Source organism: Adelges cooleyi, unplaced genomic scaffold (assembly GCF_023614345.1).
Source record: "Adelges cooleyi isolate 19-005CV unplaced genomic scaffold, UGA_ACOO_1.1 ACOO_flye_CR_arks_rails_tigmint_CR_PRNA_108, whole genome shotgun sequence".
In the NCBI taxonomy this organism is placed as follows: Eukaryota; Metazoa; Arthropoda; class Insecta; order Hemiptera; family Adelgidae; genus Adelges; species Adelges cooleyi.
Genome location: NW_026095761.1, coordinates 10,201,327 through 10,225,948, shown reverse-complemented (window position 1 = coordinate 10,225,948; position 24,622 = coordinate 10,201,327). Strand labels below are relative to the sequence as shown.

Sequence of the window (24,622 nt, the reverse complement as noted above, 5' to 3'; positions counted from 1 at the left end):
GCGGGCTACCGCTATAGTTAAGTACATTCTTATAAATTTGGAGAAATTTTAAATACGAGTATTAGTATCGTAGTCGCATGGAGGTGTTAATATTTGTTTCATTCGTTTTTTAAAAACTCATTTACGGCTACAGTATTAAATATTGTAATAATACAGAGATTTCAAAATCATACACCTACTTATTTTTGTTATCCTCCACAAGAATGAAATAATTAATGTGGCCACAGGTAGAATAGTGATAACTCCAAAATTTAGGAAAATAAAAGTGAAAAGATAGATAGATATGATTTCCCGTTTGGGCATGTTGAACGAAGTAAATACAAAGTAAAATTGGCAAGAGAGATTTAGGGGTAAAAAGAAGAAGTGGAAAGATGTTTAATGGGATATAAAGACATAGATATATATTGTGCCGAACATATAAAGAAATGGTGCTTAATGGATAGAGATTTGACGTGACTTAAGATTTTGTTAATAGCGATTTCATCAATTTAAAAAGCTTCTATATTACATTTGCCGGTACTATAATGTTTTAATTTCAGTAACCGAATTGCTTCTTAGAAATAATTGTTGTATTTAGAAAAAAAATTGTTCTATTCCGTTTCCCATGTCCTGTCACCATTTTTGTTCGATATGGGCGACACCGGATCATGCTATATATATTTATACATAGAATGAGTCCACCCCGAAAATAAAAATAAAGGTATACCTATTACCATCAGCATACTGTTGATAGATCGTCTTACGCGCAATTCGTCGAACCGATCATCTAATTTCCTGCGTGGACGCGTTCGTGTGGTCGCACATAAATTATTATATTGTCATTATTATGAAACTATGTATCGGCCAACACCGCCCACGCCCGGCATTGTAGTTACAGTGCGCAAACACGGCGTGTTATTGGGTATACAATTACAAAAGCGACCCCCAAAGATTAGGGCTTTTCCAAGAAACGTGCGCGCTTGCTTAAGGCGGGGATGGTTGTTCGCACACAAAATAACCATGTTAGTGTAGTGGCAGTTTTCCGGACTAATAAAACCATCCAACACCGCGTTAGGTTATAGGCACTTTGTGTAATCGTCTCGGGATGTTTGCGTGTACACGCTACAGAGCATAATTTTATTTTATATATTATTATTATTATTATTATTGTAATAGTTCTGTGTAAGACACGTGTTTTTGTTAACGCTATTGTAGAGGCGGTGATGGTGGTGGTGTGGTGGTTTCATGGAATTTTCATGGCAGTGGCTATATCAGCACCCCGTGGCGTTAAAACTCGCGCGACAACGGGGTTGCAACGATACTTGTACACACACACACACGCACACACATATGTACATATTATGGTAGCAAGAGAAAATGTTGTTATATTATTATTATTATTATATTACACCTGACAACCTTTTACAACGATATTCGTGTGTGTTGTGGCCTGGTATACGTACAACTGTGTGTTCTCTCACTCCAACAATGCCGCAAAGCATATACATAGGTACATAAGCGCGAGTATAACAAAATAATTTCGAAAGAGACCACCCTCGCACCCAGACACACGCTGTAATCCTATGTCCCACGTTTCGAATAGCGGTCGTGTTCGAAGAAAATATTTACGCCAATTTTGAGGTCTCATTTTGGCGTGGGCGTTCTACCGGATTGTCTCGCCGTTATTATATATTTTTATTGTGTTGTACGTGCAATCCAATTTCACGGGACGTAACGGCCCGTCGGGGTTGACTTTGGCGACGACAATGCGCATGTGGCGACCGTGAAATGCGAGTTTTACAATATACCGTTTCGGTATTGTGTAATATCGCGTTATACCTATATTATTATTATTGTACCTATACGTTAAGACCGGTAGCCCACGGGAAAACGTTATTTGCCGATCCGTCGGTAAGTCGGTGATCGTCCCGTTATACAGGAGCTGCAGGGATAGCCTTATCGTTGCCCGGCGTGGGTGTATAGTTTTTAATGCCAGTTGTAAAAGGTATAGCCCATCGTAACCGTATACCACCGCGTATTGTCTTTCGTGTAACAAAATATTAACCTGCCAAAAATACCGTACCAATAACATTATTATAACTACATAATGCTTAAAGGTACAACGTCAGGGTCTCGTCGACTTCGTGGGTCGTTTTACGGTTACTCGACAAATGTTGGATTGTCAAAGGCATTTTGTACGTCAGCGCCAAATTGGAAGACGAGTAATAATTTTACCCTAAAAACTAAAGTTGTTTTTACATTAACTCGGAGCCCAAAACACTGTTATAATATAGCTATAACACTAAGTATAGTATATCGTTCATATATACTGATTAACGCGGTGGCACTGAACAGGAGCCACGGCCATATAAGTATGCATACGGCGAAAATTGTTTTGCTTAGGTCCACCTGATTTAAATAATTTTAAACGAGTGAACTGAACGCATTTAGTCGAAAGAGCTATAGGCACTAAACACAAAAATAAGACAAGCGTATTCAATGGGATTTTATAACGTGCGTAAATCTGTATTCCTATGTCTATACATATGTATTAGTACGTTATCAAACAAGAACAAGACATTTATTAACTGTATACTAGTATCACCTATAAAGGGTATTTACAAATAATAAATATACGTGTAGATGGGCGTAGGTATATAACAAGTAGCTCATATAATATTATAAACCAACACCGCTGAAGTGCTTTAAAATTTACATCACAATATGTACATCTATATGAATAAAATAATGTTATTAAAAATAAGATGTAATATTAATTTATGATTTATTTGACAGGAATTTTCTTGCAGTGCCGTAAAAAAAACTACACGTATGACTTGGTACATTGTGAGATAAAAGTGATAACTTTAATTTAGATAAACGGCGTTCGGTCAAACCAAGAGATACGACTGCTGATATGGAAACTGGAAACTTTAGACTTATTGATATTAATTATGACTATGTGAATATGACGATTACAATACCGACGACATAGATGTGACAAATTATTGGGCGCATTTGAACCAGGTAATTTTTGTTTAGAACCGGCGAAATTTGGAAGACAGTTTACCTAGGCTAGAGGAAAAATTATATATTTTTCATTTCTTGAATGGAATAGTAATCAAAATATAGGTTGTGTATTTAGCGTTGGCATCGAACAAACAGCGAAATGTTATATTTTAGGAAATTATGAATGTAATTGTTATATTATTTTAGTAACAACTAACAGTTAAGGAACAATAAAGAATCATTTTGTAAAGATGCTGGTTATGTATTATTAAACAGCCATCTAAACAATTTGATATAAATAGACTTAACCACACATCTCTAATTTTGGGGTGTTTTTGGATAATGGACACACTTACAATTGTTTTCAACATGTTTGAATTTTTGTGTTGTATAATATATCACATATATAATAAAGTCAAAAAACACATGGACACCGCGGGAGGCTCATTCCTGTTCATGGCCGTCTCTGGACGTGTGCGAGGATGGAACCATATAATATTGTCTGATATTTTTTTTAGTAAAAATCTACAAAAACATTTTTTATGTTTTATCTTTAGTCAGAGCTCAGTTAACTACCGTTGCGTACTGTTGCGCATAATAATAAATTATTATTATTAATAATATATTGGCGCACGTAGGAGCGGCGGTCGACGTTAAATTGAAAGTATAAAAAAGGTATATTAAAAAAAATTGTTTTATTAATAACAACGACACTGGTTTAATGCGATTAACGAGGTACATTTGATATATTATACATACTATAATCTATACCTACGCAATACAAATGAGCCCGCTTGGGTCATGGGTGTACTGGTTGGATCAAAAATAGTTTTCGAAATCCCTTAAGCGTTTACCAGAACAGACACCTATATTATTTGCAAAACACAAAAAACAGATAATTATCCGAGTCTATTATATTATGTATTTTGGGAAGTAAAAAAGGTACTCATTCCTCGCATACCTATAGAGTATAAATCGATTAGATTTATACATTTCGGTTTATTTGTGCAAGTACCTACCGCGTTTGCGGCTGTCTGCGCCGCAGCTACGCAGTATTATACAAACGCATAATAATTTGATATTATAATATGGAAGTATATATACGGTCTATGACTTTTACTGATTTATGATCACAATCATGTCGAGTGCAATAAATTATTATCGTGTAAATATACCGGACGAGAATCGCGGTTTTTTTTTTAAATGAACTCATACCGCATAAATATAAAATTATCGGTGTCTGTGAACTTGTCATTATTATTACTATTATTGTTCATATTATAATATGATTAATTTAAATGCTTTCAACAAGCAAACGAGCGCGGTATATAAAATTATGTAATATATATATATATATATATACGGTTTTAAGCGGAGTCAACCGTATAGATATAATAATATGTGTCCGCGTGAGAGTGCATAATATAATATAGTAAATTAATAAAAAGCGACTGTATGTCTGGCGCGACTGTTGCGATGAATGAAATTAAAATGAAAAAAAGCCCAGACCAACTAACTTGAATAACGGTTATGGGTTTCCTTATACGTGTACAAGACGCTTGGCGTGCAGAGACGACCGTTTTAATGTAATGTTATGTCGGTGGTTGCGGTTGAGACTGCAAGGTACATCAAATTAAATCATACCGAGTGGAATGCAGACGAGACTGCGGCGAATAAGGCACAAGTATGGCACTAAGTGAAACCGTGAGAAAGAAATGGCGAAACATAAAATAATTGCAAGCATATACAAATTAATGTAGTTATATACCAAGTCGATGGAGACATTGTTTGATTAGATTTTATTCCTTTTAAATGTCTGATTTTGATGTAAAAATGATTTAACATGTAATCACTGTATCGAACCCTACAGCGCGGTACATGATATATAACGGCCTATCAATTACACGGTTTAAATGAATTTGCATGCTGCATTCTGTAGAGACATACATTTGTGCCAACTACAAAAAAAAGGTTTAAGCGTATACAAGTACAAGATGTTATGATAATATTATATTTTACAAGACGTTAATTTAGCATATAAGTATCTTCTAAAGAACTTAATTACAATTTAGCTTTATAGTTGCATGTGTTAAAGTTTTATTTAATATTATTTTATACAATAATATTACATACAATATGGTTCTGAGCGGAAACCAGCAGGATGCAGCTGGTCGAAAGCGTTTTCCTTTAGACCATTAGGACATTGTTGGATACTTTTTCTTGAAGGAGTAAACCACAAAACGTTGAAGGGTTCAAAGTGCTTTTGCGACGTCTGTGAGTTTCACTACAGTTATTTACCACTTTCGCTGAATCTATATAATAAATATGTATACGTGTTTGTGCTAAACATATTAATAACTCTGCTTTGGGTTTTATAGGCCCAATCTCACTATCTATGACTGACCGCAAATGATATGAAAGTTTTTATTTTTCATAATGCTCCATGTGTTAAATTTGTTTTAATCGTTGTCGTATAAATGCTTTTTTTGTATAAAATAATAATTTAATGTGTGATTTAATTTAAGTGATATACCTTAATGACTTTTTTGCCAAACATTGCAATTTAGACCCAAGATTCAGTTTTTATACATATATTTCATTCTACGTTGCTTTGAAACCATCTTGACGGCTGACCATATCAACTTGGGACAAAATGGGACATAAATATATGATAGGTATAGGTAAGATGCGATCGTTTAGCACAGAAAGTGTGTTTGTGTGTGTGCGTTAATAATGACCTAACCTTCGTGTGTGTGTGTGTGTGTACTTAATATAAATGTCAGGTTGTAGCAAAAAAAAAAAATGTATACATATATTGTATAATACCTAGTAGTAATAATGATAGTAAACCAGAAAAAATCGGTAGTTGTGTGTTTAGTAGACCGCCGCATAATCGGTGTTGTGTGTCCGTGACATCATTAATAATCGCGGTAGTCCGCAAAGGTGAAAAGAAAAAAAAATAATAACAAAGGTACCGGGCAGGGTGAAAAAAAACAAGAGATTTTTTAAAAAATGACCTGTTGACGCTAAACGACAACACCTATGGCCGGATCATCGGTGCGCACAAATAAATCACTTAACGATATGTAATACCCTTAATGATCGACCGCCTACGCCCGCCTTATAGGAGCACGGAAAAAATGTATCAAGAAAAAAAAACCAAAGATAATTCATTGCCGCCGCCGTCGGAAGTCACACACACAATGGGCGAGTGTCGTGTCATCATTGAGCCCATATTACTTATACATACATCCATAATGTACAGTCGGTGTGATTTGTGTATGTGTGCGCTAACGTCGTTAACAGGGTGTTGCGAGCCGTGTGGATTTTACCCGGGTTAATGGATATCATATTTTATTATTGTACACAATATATTATTGTGTTTTGTTGAACGCGCGGTGTGCATCCACCGTTCTATACAAAATACACACTTTAGACACCGCCGCGGTTTAACAACATAATACCGACGAGACTCGTATACGATATTGTTAAAAAATGAAGAAGACGGTAGAAAAAAAAATCGCATCTTAAACGAATATAGCTTGTGCAAACGCAATCCTACGGTGGCCAACCCATGGCCACTGTATTATGTACATATTTTATATTACACATCAGGTCTATATCAGCGTATACACACATTTTTTTTTATTCATACACACTCAAAGGGAAGACGAACAAAACTCGTTTTTGGATACGGATGCGATCTTTATAACGATCATCATTCTTGTAACAAACAGACCACAGTATTACTATTATCATCATAATGGTATTTCGAATACGCGGTCGCTGGCCGTAGGTACATGGATAATATGTAACGCGTATAGTATATTTAGCGATTGTGTCATTAACCTAATACGTTTAAAAGATGCAAGTTAAGTAATACCCCTTAAAAATAAAAGCTTTGGCGTGGGTAATGTGTGTTTCAATTGTGTATACTGAAAAGTTTAATAGCAATAAAAATCAAGAATCACACAATGTCGTTTTGATGTTTACTTTTGTTAAAAATTAAAAAAAAATGTTTTACAAAGTGTAATCTGATCATGTGGATCAAACGGATATTTAACACATAACAAAAGATTGGCACAGGGTAGAAAAGGTATTTGTGCATTTATATGTTTGTGAACTTCCACCACTCTAATATGAAGGGACAAGTCATTTTTAGGGTTATTATTACTAAATAATAGTTTTTACTTGAAAATTGTGTTGTCATAAATTAAAAAAACAATAATCATTAAATAATTAAATTAATTTTATGTATTATCTTCAGCTTTATTGTCAATATAGTCGTCACTCCTGTTGTCAATAGTGTCTGATGTCGTCATTGAGAAACAACGGTCAGTTTAAGAACTTATTAAGAACCTATTAAGAACTTGAACAGTAATGATGAAAACATTATAATGAAGTTTGCGCGCCATAGATTTATGCTAAGTGTTGATTCCATTGTAACTATTTTTTAACCGAACAGCTCTCAACATTCGACAATAGTTGTAATGTACTATTTAAATAAAAATGGACTACTATGGACTACCCTTCTTCCCCTAAGCCCTTCAAATGTACAGCTCGATATTCAAAACTAGACTTCATGTACACAGCCATACAAAAGAGTATACAATAATATAATACACATCTATTTACTATTTAATTTATCGGTCAGGCTCTAAGCTATGTACAAAGAGCTAAATAGAAATCAACATCTTGGTTCAATCATCATCATTCATCAAATCTTTATACTGAAACTATTTATTATGAAAACTAACAACAATTTTGTCAAATCAATACATGGGTCGTTAATGAGACTTGATGTCAGAACTTCCTGACTGCTTAATGATAATGTCATAATTTGGCCAAAATAAATTCAAAATTCGAATGTATAAAATATCGTGACAAAATAAACTTACATATTATAACAATTTATAATTCTCAATATTTATAATGTTGAAAAAAATAAAGTTATTTACCAATAGCTACAAAATGGTTAGTAGATAACTTATTTATTGAGCCAATATGATTTAAGATTAACTTATACTTAACAGTCGAATAACAAATAACTATAATTGATACCAATATAAAAAAAAAATTAACTAGTTTACATGTTAGCAATATTACTACGCCTAATGACCTGAACAGAAAAGTATACAATAGATATTTAGGAAATGTCCTAAATATGTTTTATGTATACTTATTTGCTATAAACGACTTAAAAATATTGCTAAAACATTTTTAATATATTTTAGAAATACAAATATTTATACTCTTAAAACAAATGACAAAAAAAATCCTATTTTTGAAATGTATTTATTGAAGTCGATGTACAGTAAGTACAATTAATAAAAATGAAGGTAAACATAAGATATATGATCAGCATTAATGGAGTAACCGCAGGATTTCAAATTGAAAGGGGTTAAAGCGTTTAAAAATAAAAGTTTCCTAAGACCATATGTAAATTGGCGAGAACACCCCAAAATGAAATTTTGATTATTTTTATATACATAGTAGGTAGGTGTATACAGTATATAGTTAGAAATTCAAAATATCTCTATTGGTTCTCATCTCTTCACGTGTGTGCGCAAGAAATGACTATGTTAACGTTTTATCATAAACAAAATATAGAATTCGGGAGAGGACACAGCTATACTCAAGACTCGATTCCCTCCTTATCTCTCCTTTTCTAATCCTCGTACGGTCGCACCACCGATGGACTGATAAGACAAAGACCAAATACATAAAATGAGAATTGTAAAGTTTGCGTGTGAACATTCCGTGTGTGTAGACCATTGCTACCGACGGGCTTCTGTACGTGTCGGACTCGCACGCTGACACACACCGCACAACCACCACTTATCCGTGTATAAATCCTACAGGATGACACACCGTCACGACCGGGCGGCGGTCGCCACCATAGCCCGAGACATCCCGCTGAGGATGGATACACACTACACAGTGTGTGCCCGCTGGGCTTTATCCGTCCATCCTCGGTGGGTGTCTTAAGTCTTTACACAGTACACACACACACACACACACACACGTACACACGTACACAAAGAGATACAAACATAAAAATTGTTTTCGCAGCACGGCAGCCGAAGCCTTTTAAATGTGTTTGTTAGTATCCATAACAGAAGATAGTATTCCACCGAGCATCGATTCACACACTAAACCAAACCCACTACTATAATAGTTTCCGTTTTAAATCAAAAATAATAATATTAATAATAATAATAATATTCGTTTCCAAATGTTTAAAATAGAGTCGTCTATTTTGTTTTTTTTTTCATAATTTAATTTTTGTTTGTACACATGTAATAATAGTAATAATAATAATAATGTTATAATATATATATATATATATAAAAAAATCTAAATAAACAACGAAATCCGTAACTATACAATAATGAGCGCGTACGCTTTTTTTTTATTATTAAATTTTAATATATTTATGTTATAATTATCCCCAAAATTGCACTCCAAATAGGTTTTTTTTTAATAAAACAATTTTAATACTATTTACATTTTACACCACGAACAAATAAATTAGTTATAATTATCTATACAATAAACAACATCTTATATAATAATAAATGTACTAAATATTATGTATATATCAAACATAAATAAGCGTATCTAAAATACATACTTAGGCACGTCGACTTGTATTTACATTACACATAATAATAATAAGTACTTGAGGGATAAATTTTAATATAATAATAATACATATAAACGTTTATACATACATATAAATATATGAGAAAACACAAAAACAATTAATTGATCGTCAACAATATACAATGTTAAATAGTGTAAGAGTTATTAGTTAGAACGTTCAACTAGTTTTTAAACTAATAATAAATAAATAAAACTATGTGAATTTTTTTGAAACGGGCGAAGACGGCGAAGGCTTTCCGACAAGTGCTCGTATTTTATTCGAACAATCTGAAAAAATAAACGTAAATTAGTACAAAAATATTAAGTACAAATCCATACTTTAAATGCATACATTGCACTATTTTATAGCTAGGGCGTCTATAAACACGAGTCACGGCATTAAAAATCTATCCGATTTTAAATATATATATATTGTTTATTAAAAAAAAAAATGTTTCTACCTATCATATTCTCCTGCGGAGTTCGAGAAGTCTATATGTATTTGTATTTTGTTACTACAGTCTCAAAGTGAGCAAGTACACACTTTTTTCTGAGGTCGTATATAGCACAAAATGTCTGTTGTTTTTCACCGATGACGTTTTACACGTTATATTACGGATATAACGCGGTCTGAACGGTCATGGGGTATAACACGGTCGGGAATGAAAGTTTCTTCGAGTTTGTGTTTTAGTTTTTTCCCCTTTTTAATAAACTTTGTTAGAGTATGCGAGAAAAAAAAGAAAAACTATAAAGTACTTTAAAAGCACAGACGCGGAGACACAGCTGGACGACCGCTACTTAAAAACACTATAGCACTTTTTTCGAAATCGTAATTGACAATCTAATATTATTGACTTGACAACAAATATTATTATATTATGTGGTGCTACGTATCGATATAGGGTCTACTCGGTCGACAATCGAGATTGTAAAATAAAATCTTTACGCATGACGGAAATACCTGCCGGTCGGCGGCAACCGATCGGTTGGGACACGAATGATGTCTATAATAATATATTATTAAAAAAAAACATAATATGGATATACCTGCGCTGCCGTATATTATTCAAATGCGTTTATAATACACTCTCGGGTGTGCACAATGCGCGCAGAGACCTAACCCATTCACCGATCTCGATCTCGGCTCATCTGTCAGTGTCAACACTTCCGAGCGGCGGCGGCGCTTGGATCACTCGCTCCTCCTCCTCCCGTCACCTAGCCCGCACAAGTTTCCTTCGAATAAATTACACACACCCAAGTCCCACAATATCTATGCGTATAATATGAGTATGTAAGATATATACACGCACATAGTACGTGCATGATAAAACGACCGGGACTCGCACCGTATAGGAATAATTAGTATAGATATTTCTTCTATTAAACTCAACTCGGTTAATTTATTCACGCCGCGGCCTAAGCTATATTATATGTAGGTAGGTATAATAAGCTCATCATAACTTATGAAATGTGTATAATATGTGTAATAACACGGCGGGCACTTACCGTCTTCGATAGCGATGCCCGCGCTGCCGAGTCGACTGAGCAACGCGCGAATACCCAAGATCCTATATTATATTTTATTAGGTATTCGTGTTTCGCCATATGAGTTATAGACCTCGAAGGGTTACCGTTCATTTTATACCGGCGAAACGTAACCGTTCATTTGTTGTTGCTGCTGCTGTTGTTGTTGCTGTTGGAGCTGTTGTTGCTGTTGAGGGTGTGAAGGCCTAATTTGAAAATCATGTATTATTATATACAGTTTTTTATGTTAATGATCTCGTTGTTTTTTTTTTTTAGTTAAACAACCCAACTCACGTTTTGTAAAACGGTTTAAACGCCGTACTGGCGTCGGCCATCTGATGGTTGTTGTTGTTGTTCGTATTATTATTGTTGTTGTTGTTGTGCTGGCCGTGTTGCACAATGTTGGCGTGCTGTTGATGGTATTGCACGTCTTGTTGATGGGCCGATCTGACATCGTGCTGTTGTTGAACTTGCTGCTGCTGCTGTTGTTGCTGCTGCTGCCGGTGATAGCCGAGTTGCTGTTGCTGCTGCTGGTGGTGATGGTACCCGTTGTAACCCTGATGGCCGAATTGCTGCTGACCGGAAGAGGCGGCCGACGGTAACTTCATGTTGGGCGGGGTTTGCGGTGGCGTGTCGGTCTGCACGTCAGGATATCCGGCCATTTGCTGTGCCGACGACGACGACGAGTTGCTGTTGCCGCCATTGTAGCCGTAAAACCCGTTCGTGCCGTATCTGTTTCGCGCGAGACAAACAATAGTAATCATAATTAGCGTTTTATTGTGGTTTTCTTGTCGGGCTTCCTTATTAAGCCAGAAGCCATTATATGACATGCGTAGCAGGCGTTAACGACCGGACGACGATAACCGGCCCGTGTATGATGTATGTATACACACACATACACACACCTATCTTTTATAGACACAGCGGCTTGGATTGTCGTCGGATCGAGAAAAAAAAAATAAAGCCGACTGCTCTTACCTGGAATAGGACGATCCGGAAGGGGACAGCGACGAGTTGGGCATGGTGAATCCCGGCGATGCTAGGCTGGGGCTGACGTTAGGCCACTGGTGGCCGGGCGGTGGCGTTTTGGACGCAGCGGTATCCGCCAGCGACCATATCTTGGGCTTGGTCGGCGGCAACGGTATACCGCAGTCCTGGTGGTGGTCGCTCTGCATGCCGTGGTGCACTTTCATGTGGTGCATCTGGTCCGGGTGGTACAGGTGTTGGAGCATCGGTTTTCGGTCGTCGTCGCCGTCCGACATCACACCCGCCGTGCCCATCATGTGATCCACGTGGTTATCTATATCATGTAAAACATAAATTGGTTAGTACTTGATGATTTATAAATACATACTAAAAATACTACATCGGCATTTCAGATTGTGAATATTTTGAAAACAAGAAGTTAGTGGTTTTTTTGTTTGTTTTCTGTAGGCTAAGTATAGGCAAGTTTGTAGTTAACACGATGTTATTGTTAATACGAGACGTGCGACTTCTATACAGCCGGCGTATGCGTGATTGAGCGTTTGACGAGTCCCGGCAAATGTGTAATTGCGAATAACGCTGTCGTGAATGTATGCAAATAGGCTCACGAATTCGGGATTTTTGCCCGAGCGAATGGTGTGTACGCCGACGATTCACACGGTGTGCTCGCGCGAAACATGACATCTTTATAAGGACGCGGGAATAAATTATCATATATGTATTTTATTATCTTTCTCTGCGCGCTGTTCACGCCGAGGAGACTATCATGGGTGTGAAATGGATTGCGCGGTCGCCGTCGTGACCGGGAGATGGCCAAGATAAAGCAGGAGGAAAACCCTACCGTTTCTGTGTGTGCATCATACACATTGGTGGCGGGCGCGCACACAATGCTCCGACGGGCCGAGGCCATGAATAAATAATATTAGAACACTATATATACAAATGGGCACATCCTGGAGGCGACAATGATTCATCCGGCAGTAAATGGCCGCGTGCAGCCGACTGTATAATATTATACACACCGTGTAAGTGTATTCCCGGGAGACGAGAGATTTTTAAACGGCTGCAAAGTGTCCCTCGCCTTTGCAGTACGCGCATTATTGTTATTTGAAGAAGAAAAAAAACGCTGCCGGAGTGGCTAATACATTTAGACTCGTATAAACGATCGGAGGGCGAACGGTTTTTCATTAATAGCTTTCTAATGGTAATAAGGGCGGTGGTCTTCCGAAGGGAGAAAGCTCTTATATAATTTTCGACGACCGAGGGCTGCGACCCATTCCACAAGTGTGTCCGGGACGACGTGCCAATTATAGTAATGCGCGTTACGGTTGTTTTCCTAAAAGTCTTACACACAAATAATATTACACCCGGACTACCCTCGCGGCCGTATAATATTATGTCATGTGTATTATTGCATTGTTGAATATACCTTTTCGGTGGTCCTTGAGTTTCTCTTCGCCCATTAGAATGTCGTCTTTGTCCTTGTCCTCGGAGTCGGACGAACCGGCGTCGTCGTCGTCGTCGTCCGTTTTGTTCTTGGGCTCCCAAGTCATTTTGTTCTCTTTTTTCAACCGTCTCCGGGCGTTGGCGAACCACGTGCTCACTTGGGTCAACGTCATCTTGGTGATTATCGCCAACATGATCTTCTCGCCCTTGGTCGGATAAGGGTTCTTTTTGTGCTCGTTCAGCCACGACTTGAGCGTGGCCGTCGACTCGCGCGTGGCGTTCTTCCGCCTGGCCGCCAAGTCGTATCCCGCACTGTACCTGCAAACACGGATAAGAAATAATTAATACAAAATTCCAATGGTTTTTTACGCCAAAAATCTCCCTTGCCCAACTAAAAAAAACCTACCTACTACTATACTATATTACATGCTCGCGGAGGGCGGCGGCAGAGGGGACAACTATACATACATATATGCATGTGAGATTTATGTTCGGTACCGGTTAGATTTATGCATCCATACTTGACCCCGGGACGTAATTTATGCTCGTCGAAATATTCGTCCGCGTGCGCTTTATTATTGTATCTGTCTCCCGTGGCATCTTTTTAATATCTCCTTATGAGTGTGTGTGTGTGTTTAAATATATTTATATTTTGTGTGTATGTGCCCCCGGTTCGGCGGCCGAGCGCAAGTATCCCGTCGGGTTGTCACAACACGTCATCCGCATAAATAAATAATTATACACATAAATAGATGTATAAATATATATATATTTTTTTTTAACGGCCACTGTCTAATTTGTAATCGGTGTATTGCTCATGTACACGGCAGCCGCGATGCAGCGTTAAAACGCTTTTTAATATAGACGGTACATGAAGCATTCTAGCATAATATTGTATTGTGTAAGCACACGGATAGTAGGAAAAGGGAGGGGAGAAGTCCATTAAGTCCACGTGGCCGGAATCAATGGTCCGAAACTCGGCGCGACCAATAGCCACAATATACCTACATAATATAGGGTACCTATAGGCGAGGTATAGTTCAACAAAAGCTCGGGGTGCCTACTATATAATAATAGGGTTGTGTCGGTACGGTAACGTAAACAACGGTTCCGCGCGAAGGGTGTATTTAAGGGGGTATGGGTAGGTATATCGCGATTATATTATTATTATTATTATTATAAGCGCTTGTGTGTTATTATTGTTCTAAACGGGAAAGCATCGCGGCTAAACAATAAAATAACGAAACGAGGGAAAAAAAAATCAATGTCCTGTAAGCTCGCAGGAGTGGAACTGCCGGAATAAAAAGGCGGTCGCGGTCGTGTTTTTCTTTATATGGCCGAACGGTGTACAACCAGTGCGTGACGGCAGAGGAGGTATATAATAGCATAGCGGCGGCGGCGACGGCGGTGGCGCCGAGTAATCGATACTATCGCCGGCCATTTTGTCTTACTCTGCACTTACACAGCTATACACGCCCGCGCACTTTGGACTTACAAGCGTATTGTACAGGCAAAAAAATGCAAGTACATAATAATACTATGTATACATGTCAATCGCACGCAAGACGGGACAAACCCTGCAAAAAGCTTGTAAGCCGACAGGTGACAATTGGATACTTATATATTCGTATTCGGCTTACCCGTATGCGGCCAACGTGGAGTCGTAGTGATAGTATCCCGTAGACGGTTGAAGGCTGGCGGCGCTCGACCACATGTCCGACGATCCCGTCGAGTCTTTAAGCCCGTACGGATTGCTCTAGAAAAAAAGAGAAACATACATTATGTATATGACAACAATAATAATATAAACAAACGTTAAAAAAAAAAAAATAAGAAAACAAATAACGCGTTGACCGCTGGAACGACAATGATGTACATATATATAATACCATTATATCGGTCGTCTCGGCCAAGTATATATAGATATGTTATGTGCAGAGTTTGCACGCGAACACAATCGCGGGTCGAACCCATAAATCGATGAGACGGAAAGAGAGACGACACGATGAACGCAGGACACGCGGCGAAGGGGAGGTGTATAAGATCATGCAGGTGGTGCAGGGTAGGAGAAACTGGTCGTCGAGCTTAGTGTATGTATTATTATTATTATTATTATTTTCGTTATATCTATATAATCCTCTATATAAATGTACACAGACGCGGCAGCACGACTTACCCAGGAGGTCCGGGCCGTCAACGTCAACGTTTCATAAGCGTCATCGTCATGCTCGGTTCTAGTACATATATTATACTTTCCCTCCCACGACTATAATATTATTATATCCCATGTCCGAGCGTTGCAATAATACAAACGTAATAAACAGCACACTTTCGGTCCAAAAAAATTAATTTTCGCAGAAGAGTCAAGTGAATTGAACGGCAAACATTTTGGGCGCACAAAAAAATATATTTTGTGCGATTATTATTGTTATAGTAGGCACATGTTGTATAGGCGCATTTAAATTGATAAAACTGGTTGTCATCCGGCTATTAAAAATTAGTTTTTTATTTAATAAAACGATATAATATGCTAAAACACACATAACAGTATAATATATAATAAACGGCATTACAAGCTCAAAACAGGTTTTCTGTGTATACATAAAATGATATTTACCTTCATACCATACAAATAGTATGTACTGAACCACGGGGTCATAATAATATTATGTACAAAGCGGACGTCTGGTCGCAGACAAAATTATTATTACTCGCCTTTTAGTTTCTATTCATGTATTCGGTCGCACTCGCAATACGTTACTCGTCGTTATTCATTAACGACCACCACACTCCACAGCAGCATGTTTGGTTCGATACATTATTATTATCGGTATAAAAACAATAATCATAAAATATTAAGTAGGTTTTAGCCGCGACAGACAAACTACGTTTCCCCCGGTGGACAGAGAATGGCAACAAATCGGCATGGTCGATACAATCGCATTGATAGAAGTTGATACACGGCAAAAAAAAATACATAGTTCATAGTTGACCCAACTAAAATTAAGGTTACTATAGACACAGTAAATAATAATTTGTTTTACTATAATATACAATCTAATGTATGAAACTACTATTGTACGTCAAACTTAATAAATTCAGTATATTCATATAGAACCGATTTTCATGTCATGAAACGTTAATACGTTCAGAATCCGTTTCATTCATTATCATTTCTATACAATAATATTATACTTTCTGGTTTAGTCTTTCATACCGTGGCGTGGGTTCGATCACCCGCGCTTGTGTGGATACAACGAAATGATACGGTTTACGCGGTAACCGGTTTGTTGTAACATAATATATTGTTATACTTACGCCGAAGCGAGGATGCAAATATTTAGTGGGGACGTAGCGACGGCCGTGGATATATATTTCTATACAGTATTATATAAATACTGCCGGGGGTTAAGTGTTAGATACGACTCCCCGGGGACCGGCAAGGCGTTAAGAACTAAGCCTGCGTGCACCCTGTGGGATATGCGCTTTTAATATTTAATGTATAAACGCCGCGACTTTATAATGTGCACCGCACCCTTCGCGCGCGCATAGCAGGAGAGGAATTACACGGCGTCCCGGTTTTTGACTCGGGGTTAACCGGGATAGCGAGGGTTTCTAATGTGCATTAATATATCGTGTATATATAAATATACTCAAGTACGGGCAAGTCGACGATCCGCGAGAAAGGAAATTTCTACAAATTGTATTCGGTAGCGCGAAATCGATTGGATTCGATGCGCGATGGGATTTTTTTTTTTTTTTAGGAGTGCGAGGTGGGTGGAGTTGAAAGAGGGGAAAAGGATGTATAACGACAATGCCTGAACCGAGCTTATCATATATACTATAGTATTTGGAGCGCAAGTCGATGAAACTAATGCGCGCTTCTCGTGAACCCTAAGGTGAATGAGTAGGTACGCGTTTTTTCGCCCACTTGAGCTAATATCGATCAGTTTTCAAACAAATCTAACTCGTTCTGCCAGCGTCCAAAGATATCGGAGAACTGATCGGTCATTGGTGTACACGGACAAACTATTTAGGTATTTTTTTATGGCCGTCTTTTAGAACCGCATCCGAGCGAGACGACACGATATAATATAATATTTACACGTCATTAATGAACAAAAAAACACGGCTGCCGTGTGTACACTCTATATTATAATACATTATAAACATGCGTTCGTTTTATCTGTCGGATAGATCATCGCTCGCACTGCTGTGGTAGATATTATAAACGAAGCGACCGGAAATCCGGTGGGAAATTATAAACGTCCGTTGCGTTCCCATGATGATATGTGTGCATGGTTTTATATGGTCCGCAATTTTTTTTTTTTTTTTTACCGTCCCCTTGTAGCCGATTTTCTTGTAGGATTTTCAACGCAGCCAAACCGTCAACGCTCAAGTTATTCCTATACTCTGCTGCGCTATGTAAGCGTTACTATACCTATATAATATTATAGTCACTATTAAACGAGTCATCGTCGCCGTCGGATGTCCGTCCGCGGCCATACCGTTCTCGGATTTAATAAAAAAAAAAAAAAAAAAGGAAACCCACCGAGCGGCAAACACGGTTTAGCTTTATACATTGGTGTTTTTGCCGGTTCCCCTCCACGCCTATAAACACCCGGCACATCCCCCGGGGGCACATCCACCCGCGTTAACGATCAGTCGGGCTCACACGCACTCACACGTCCATCGGAATCGGTGAAACGTTTTTGGATTTACGACGGGACGGGCTTTTAACAACGTCACCGCCGCCGCCACGGGGGAACTCTGGTTCGCCGTGTTTGGGAAATCGCACCTGTTTGTGTTGAAGCCTTATAGCACAAGAGGGGGAGGGGCAGAGGGGTTGTAGGCAAACAGCTCGCATTTTCTATCAGAGCAATGAGTATAGGTGTACACGATATTATACAATATCCACATGAAAAGCGACGCGTATACAATCCCGCAGGGTAATCAATCGACGGGATTTCGCACAGAAAAAAAAATAAAAAATAAAACTGCAAATACACTGAACACACATTCACTTAAGTGTCGGGGGCGACAACGTTAAAAATCCCAGGGCAAAAAAAAAACATTTTGAAAAACCGAATACGCGCCCGGAGCGCGCTTTCGCGGTGTGTTTACATGCAATAAAAAAAACGTGTGTGTATGTTAAAAAAACAGAGAGCAATGGAAAAACGCCGTCGCCTTGGGGGTAAGGTGGGGTTAATAATTAACAGTGTCGTGCGCCGCAATTAAGTCGCGTGACCGTGATTTCGACATAGGTTCGAGGGGGCGTTAACCGTCCCGGGACACGTCAAAATATTATACACTTTGCAGCATATATATATGTATATGGGAAAAAAAAACAAACAACCAAAAATGGTACCAACCGTGTACATGCGGTCGTGACACAACAGAAAACACTGAAATAACCTATAGCTGATCCGTCCGTCAACGTGCGAATGCTATGGTATATAGTGCGGTTGTTGAAGTGGGAAGGGGCGTCGGCCAGCGCTATTAATTTCAATGAAGTCGGCGTCGCACAGTTAAGGGTTTGTTGATAGTACAGGCTACAGATATGGAGCGTTCATCATAGTCTGAGGAACATAATTTTTGTTCCCTAAAATGAGCGATTCACTTTACTTTTGTATTATTGTAAAAAAATAATGATACGAGTTAACCACCAAGACAGACAATGTTAGGTATATACGATAATACTGTAATTATTATTGTTGAACCTGGTAAAGTAAAAAAAAAAAAAAAGGTTCTGTTAGTATAGTAGTCCTATGTCTTGCACCTACGCATATGTTCTGTGCTACCGCATTATGTCGATTTCGCGTCAGTGACTATTGTTTTTATGCGATGCCCGTTTGTATTATAATTTGTATTCGTTTTACCTTGCTCGTCTAACAATTAGCGTCGGTTGTAAAACGAGAAATACCGACATTTAATACGATAATATTATTATGTAAAACACGGCCCCAATGGATGGCGCACATGAATTATGGTTGGACGCTAATATTATGAGCGAAGGGACGACAGGTAGAGGTGTAGGAGGAGAAGAAGCTGACGAGGAGGGGCGCACCATTAAAACCGACAACAGGTCAATATGTTGTGGGAACTCGTATTACTAGAATGCTGTGTACACATATATATACATACATGTAACTTATATACTTGTCTGTGTGTGCGCGGTCTTACACGATATTATGATTGTCCCGTATAGAGGAGGAGTGAGAGAGAACGAAGAGGAAGTACTTTGTGGCGCCAAACTTGGTCTTGGAACAATGTCACTGTGCGCGCGCGCCACTCGCACACAGTACACAATATGATATATATATATATATATATATATATATATATTGTAAAGATTGTTATTCTAGGTAGTACTTGTAAACAATTCTCTTGCTTTTCCTTGGGCTCAAAGTATAGAAACCTTTTATTCCGTAAGGATTGTGTGTGCGCGCAAGAGTGGCGGTCAGTGTATGCGAAATAAAAAATCCCTTCTCACTCGCCAAGTGTAAATCCGACGAATACGTGACTGGAAATCGTGACTAAGAAGGGTACGGAAGACGACGGGGTTGGTACAGGGCATACTTATTTCTGGGTAACCGGCGACCACGCAGTACTCAAAAGCTCTGCACGCGGTCAACCCGAAAGGTCAATTCAATTTCTCCCCTTCTTCGCATCCTCTCCGGAGCCTCTTCCGGGTGACATTATATAGACTATTTTTAAATCTTTTTTATTTTTATATACCTACTGATACGGTCCGATGGAAAAAAATAAAAACCACAGTAAAGTGCGGACGCGGTTAAGTGCGTCACGTCTACATTATTCACTCCCTTACAATTTATAATATTATTATGTAAAATATGTTGTTGTTTGGAAACGACGAGGCGTCTCGTGAAATCCAAGATGTAAAATAATTATACGAATGATGGCCAAAATCGAAATTATATTAACGAATAAAGTGTACCCATTAACGTGAACAGTTTATATAATTTTTTTTTTGGATTGTATATATTAATTTGTATTTTTTTTGCGGTTTTATTATAATACAACAATAATAACACGACGTAAAACTCCCCTAAAGCGATACCATAATGATATTATATATTATTATATCGAATATCTCAGCTTGATGCAGCGCTGTCGTTTTCGGGTACAGTGAATAAATATGGTCATAATAATATAATGGTGTAAGTATTATATCGAAAGGAACGTATCAATCAATGCATGAAACGTGACCATTATCGTATCCACTCGTTGTTGATGTAATAAAAGATGCTGCCGTCGTGTTTATATTCATCAATCGGGCTCTCCCCTCGGTTATTTTTCACACTGCACACAGTGGAGGCGTCGGCGGCGTTTACGACCCTCTCTCGCTATATTATATTATATATATACACACAATAATAATAACGTTAAGTTATATAAGCTTCTCTTTTTCGCCTTTTTCGCCCACCCTCCGCAAAATGCCATTCTCGCGCCCCGTCAATTTTCCGCTCGTTAATGAAGCCTCCACCCAGGCAATTGTGGTTCTATACACACACTCTATATTGGTATATATATATATACACAGTGCATAAAGACGAGAAAGCGGCTGCGACGATGTCGGCGGCAACGGGAGTGGTGTTCGAAATCACCACACTCCGCCCGTCGATAAATCACATCCCTTTGCCAGAGCTTTTCCACCCCCAGTATTTATACTTGATATATATATAAGTATACAAGAGCATCGGCATCATCCCCTCTCGCGCACGGTTAACCGGCGGTGGATTGATTTATGAACGTTGCACTTCGCGAGCGGCGCGCCGCCAAACTTCTCTTCCTCCCCTTCTCTCGGTCAGAATCCTTTTTATAAATATATTACCCACCACCGCGTTGGGGGTGGTCGAATAATCGAATATAATTGATACCGGATTATATAGTCAACTTGACTTATGGGCTATCGTTTAAAAGGGCCATTTAAAAAATGTTACGGGATCCGTGAAATTACATCGCTGTATACCATTTAAAAAAAAAAAAAAAAAACGTTGTTCGCGCAGCCTTTTCATCGAATAAACATGCCGCAAAAAGTCGTGTCGCAACGAAAGTGCGCCTAATTCCTTATATCAATAGAAACACATTGATTAAATACAACGGCCTACTCGATATTTTATTAACACCTTTAATAATATATAGGTATTACTGCGGATACGGACTAGGTGAAAATACAAAGAAAATAGTATCGCCTAAAAAGCTCTAATAAGAGACTTAATCAGTTGTCAGGCTTTGCTTTCAATTTAAAGTTGAACAATTATCGTTGAAATTCGTAATTTCTCACTTTTTTTGTAGTCTTATTTTTTATTTATTTTAATGATTCAGTGCTGAAAAAGAATATGTGAATTCTGAAAATTGTAAAGGGTGTTTAAATATCCATTTGACTGTATGATAGCCCCAACTTTTTTTTTTCCATTATGCATTTTTTACGAAAATTATTGGATAAAACTGCTCAAAACAAAACGACATAACTTTACATAGACTTACCAGGTGTGGGTAAAAGGACGACGTGTCGATGCTAGGGTAAGGGTTCTGGTCGGTGGACGGGTACGGGGTGTAAACGGCGGTGGCCGCGGGCGTGCTTCGGCTGGCGTAGTGCGAAGGTAGCGATGCGGCCGCGGTCAGCTGACAAGAGCACATGGCCATAGCGGACTCGGACCCTGCTCCTCCCCGGTCGGCGCCGGCGGTGCAGCACGTGCCGCAACCCGCAGCACCCATAGCATCCGGCGAAAGACCACCGGTGCCTCCACCTCCTGCGGCCAACGGCGGTGACACAGACTCTCCTGTCATGACACTCTGCAAACAACAACACAAATATTCTTTAGAACCAAGAAAAGTAATAATTCTGAATTTCCATTACAAACAGCTGTCAGCTCAAAACACATTGCATAACTATAAAATCGGAGTGACCCACGCCGTTTTCATACTTTTACATAGATATTCGACACAACAGTGCGAGACACCCTGTATGGTGCATATATATTACACCGAGAGTAGATGCAATCAGGTGAAAAAGTTGGCTGCGGTATAAGTTCAGTGTCAGATTTTGAAAACCGAGTAATAACACAATTTCGAGGCCTAGGGTATTTTTACCAAAAACACAAAAGCTCACAAGTTATTTTAATTATTCAGCCTGTCTGTTATTTTTATCAGCCCTTGCCAACATAAAATGCGAATTACCATCGAAAACTTAATATAATATGAAATAAATGTCAATGACAGCGTTTTAGCCTTCTGACGCGACGTTAATCGAAGCAAATGGATATTGCCGTGTTTGCCGATGAAAAAATATTATTTGTTTGATTAAAAAATTACAGTATAGGTATTCCGCAATAATGTACTATAATTATTTGGTATGTATAATACAAATAACTGCGATAGTTGGGCGGTACTCCCCGGATGTGCGGAGGTCGCGAATCCCACAATAATAATAATCGTTGTTATTATTTTTTTTTGTTATATGTGTTCGATCACAAAATTATAATGCATAATATCGGTTATTTTTAGTAGAAAATCAAATTCCAGAAACGCGTTGTCGTTTAGAAAACGATTTTTTTTTTTTTACAATTCCCAGAGCAAATTATAATATTATTCAGTATACACTGAACGCGCGACGCATGTTTTTAATTGGCGCTACCACTCGATACTCGTCCGGATCGAGACCGGTTGTTGTGCGAGGTGTGAACCCCAAAGCGCTTCGGTTTTTTTTTTTAATATATCAACTCGACCGCAAAAATCAATAGACCGGAATGACCAGCGGTAACAGACAATAAGGAAAATATTAAAAACTATATACACCCCACCCCATAGACCGTATATAATGACAAACCTAACGTGGTGGCGTTTCCATAAGTGCACATAACATGCTTTACGGAACGGGTGGTAAACGTGAATTCCGAAATGACCACAGTTTTATTCGGCCTACCCACTTGACCACTTACACTGGTCTTTAACCCCGTTACATAACGTTTATACTTGTATGAGGAATCTATACAAGAATTGGCACTCAGTGCCGGAGAAACCGTAGTCAATCACAATAATTTCTACTTACCGCGGTTAACATGAACATTTTCGTTTTTGATGTTCATTTGAAAACAATTAGAATTTTGAATCTCATTAGGAATTTCAGAACGCGCTTATACTATGATTTAACCTGGTCGTCTACTGGATGTGTGCAAGTCGCACGTGCAACGGCCGCCTTGGCGCGCTGTGAAAGGGGTAAATACACTAAATAGTAATATGAAATATATCTATGTTTGTATACAATATGTATATGGGTGAACACAACGAGAAATTCTCTATAATTTATACATGCAGCGTTAACAATTCATAAATATTTATAAACCTGTTTTCGTGGGCCCCCGCGCGTAAGCCTACTGCTGCTGTGCACTGTTAATTATTAAAAAATATATATACATATTATTATACTATTATAGATATATCATGCGCGATGCGTTTTTGATCCCGGTATAGATAACGGCCATTATTGTACGCGTTTATGTATGTACAATAATAATAATATTATACGTTATACATGTATTTTTTTTTTGTATTTTGCTATACGTTATACGACAGAAATATATGTAGCATAGAATTCGCTAAAATGCACTTAAGTTAATTATTAACCTTTAGTTGTTGTTACACAGTACTACACCGTCTGTTTTTATAAATAACTCATCATCACGTTACAACGTTTGCATGCAATATTAGAATAATATTATTTTAAACTGTATTGCTGCTCAAGATTATGATGAAATACTGTGTTAAACATAGTGTTATAATGTAGTTGTACAGAAATAATATTATGTTACATGATAAATAATTATTATTGTCAATATGGACGGAAAACAGAATGAAAATACACCCAACCACGAAAATTCGTCTGTTTCCTAAAATTCGCCAAACAAATATTATGTACTATTGGTGGACGTTTAAAAAATATATAATAACTGTCCCATTTGTCCGTGGGATCTTCTAAAGGAGCAAGAGAGAAAGGGAGAACTGTTGACAC

The 24,622-nt window shown here is 38.1% G+C and overlaps 2 protein-coding genes across 3 annotated transcripts in view; one reads left to right on the top strand and one right to left on the bottom strand.

Moving 5' to 3' along the window:
- The first annotated feature begins 1,581 nt into the window (after positions 1 to 1,581).
- The window catches only part of LOC126841019 (uncharacterized), a 136,310-nt gene continuing 113,269 nt past the window's right edge, over positions 1,582 to 24,622 (top strand). The window contains exon 1 of the mRNA XM_050577206.1: positions 1,582 to 1,587. The gene's annotated coding sequence lies outside the window, so the exon portion shown is untranslated. The remainder of the gene's footprint in view (positions 1,588 to 24,622) is intronic.
- The window catches only part of LOC126841008 (homeobox protein caupolican), a 44,802-nt gene continuing 29,618 nt past the window's right edge, over positions 9,439 to 24,622 (bottom strand). The window contains exons 2-8 of one of the 2 annotated variants that reach the window (XM_050577151.1): positions 22,099 to 22,407; positions 15,228 to 15,343; positions 13,571 to 13,905; positions 12,136 to 12,457; positions 11,452 to 11,889; positions 11,140 to 11,363; positions 9,439 to 9,921 (exon numbers count right to left, since the gene is read on the bottom strand). In XM_050577151.1, coding sequence (XP_050433108.1) covers positions 11,273 to 11,363; positions 11,452 to 11,889; positions 12,136 to 12,457; positions 13,571 to 13,905; positions 15,228 to 15,343; positions 22,099 to 22,407 — 1,611 coding nt within the window. In that variant the 3' untranslated portion in view covers positions 9,439 to 9,921; positions 11,140 to 11,272. The remainder of the gene's footprint in view (positions 9,922 to 11,139; positions 11,364 to 11,451; positions 11,890 to 12,135; positions 12,458 to 13,570; positions 13,906 to 15,227; positions 15,344 to 22,098; positions 22,408 to 24,622) is intronic. The other variant, XM_050577162.1, reaches the window with a different exon arrangement.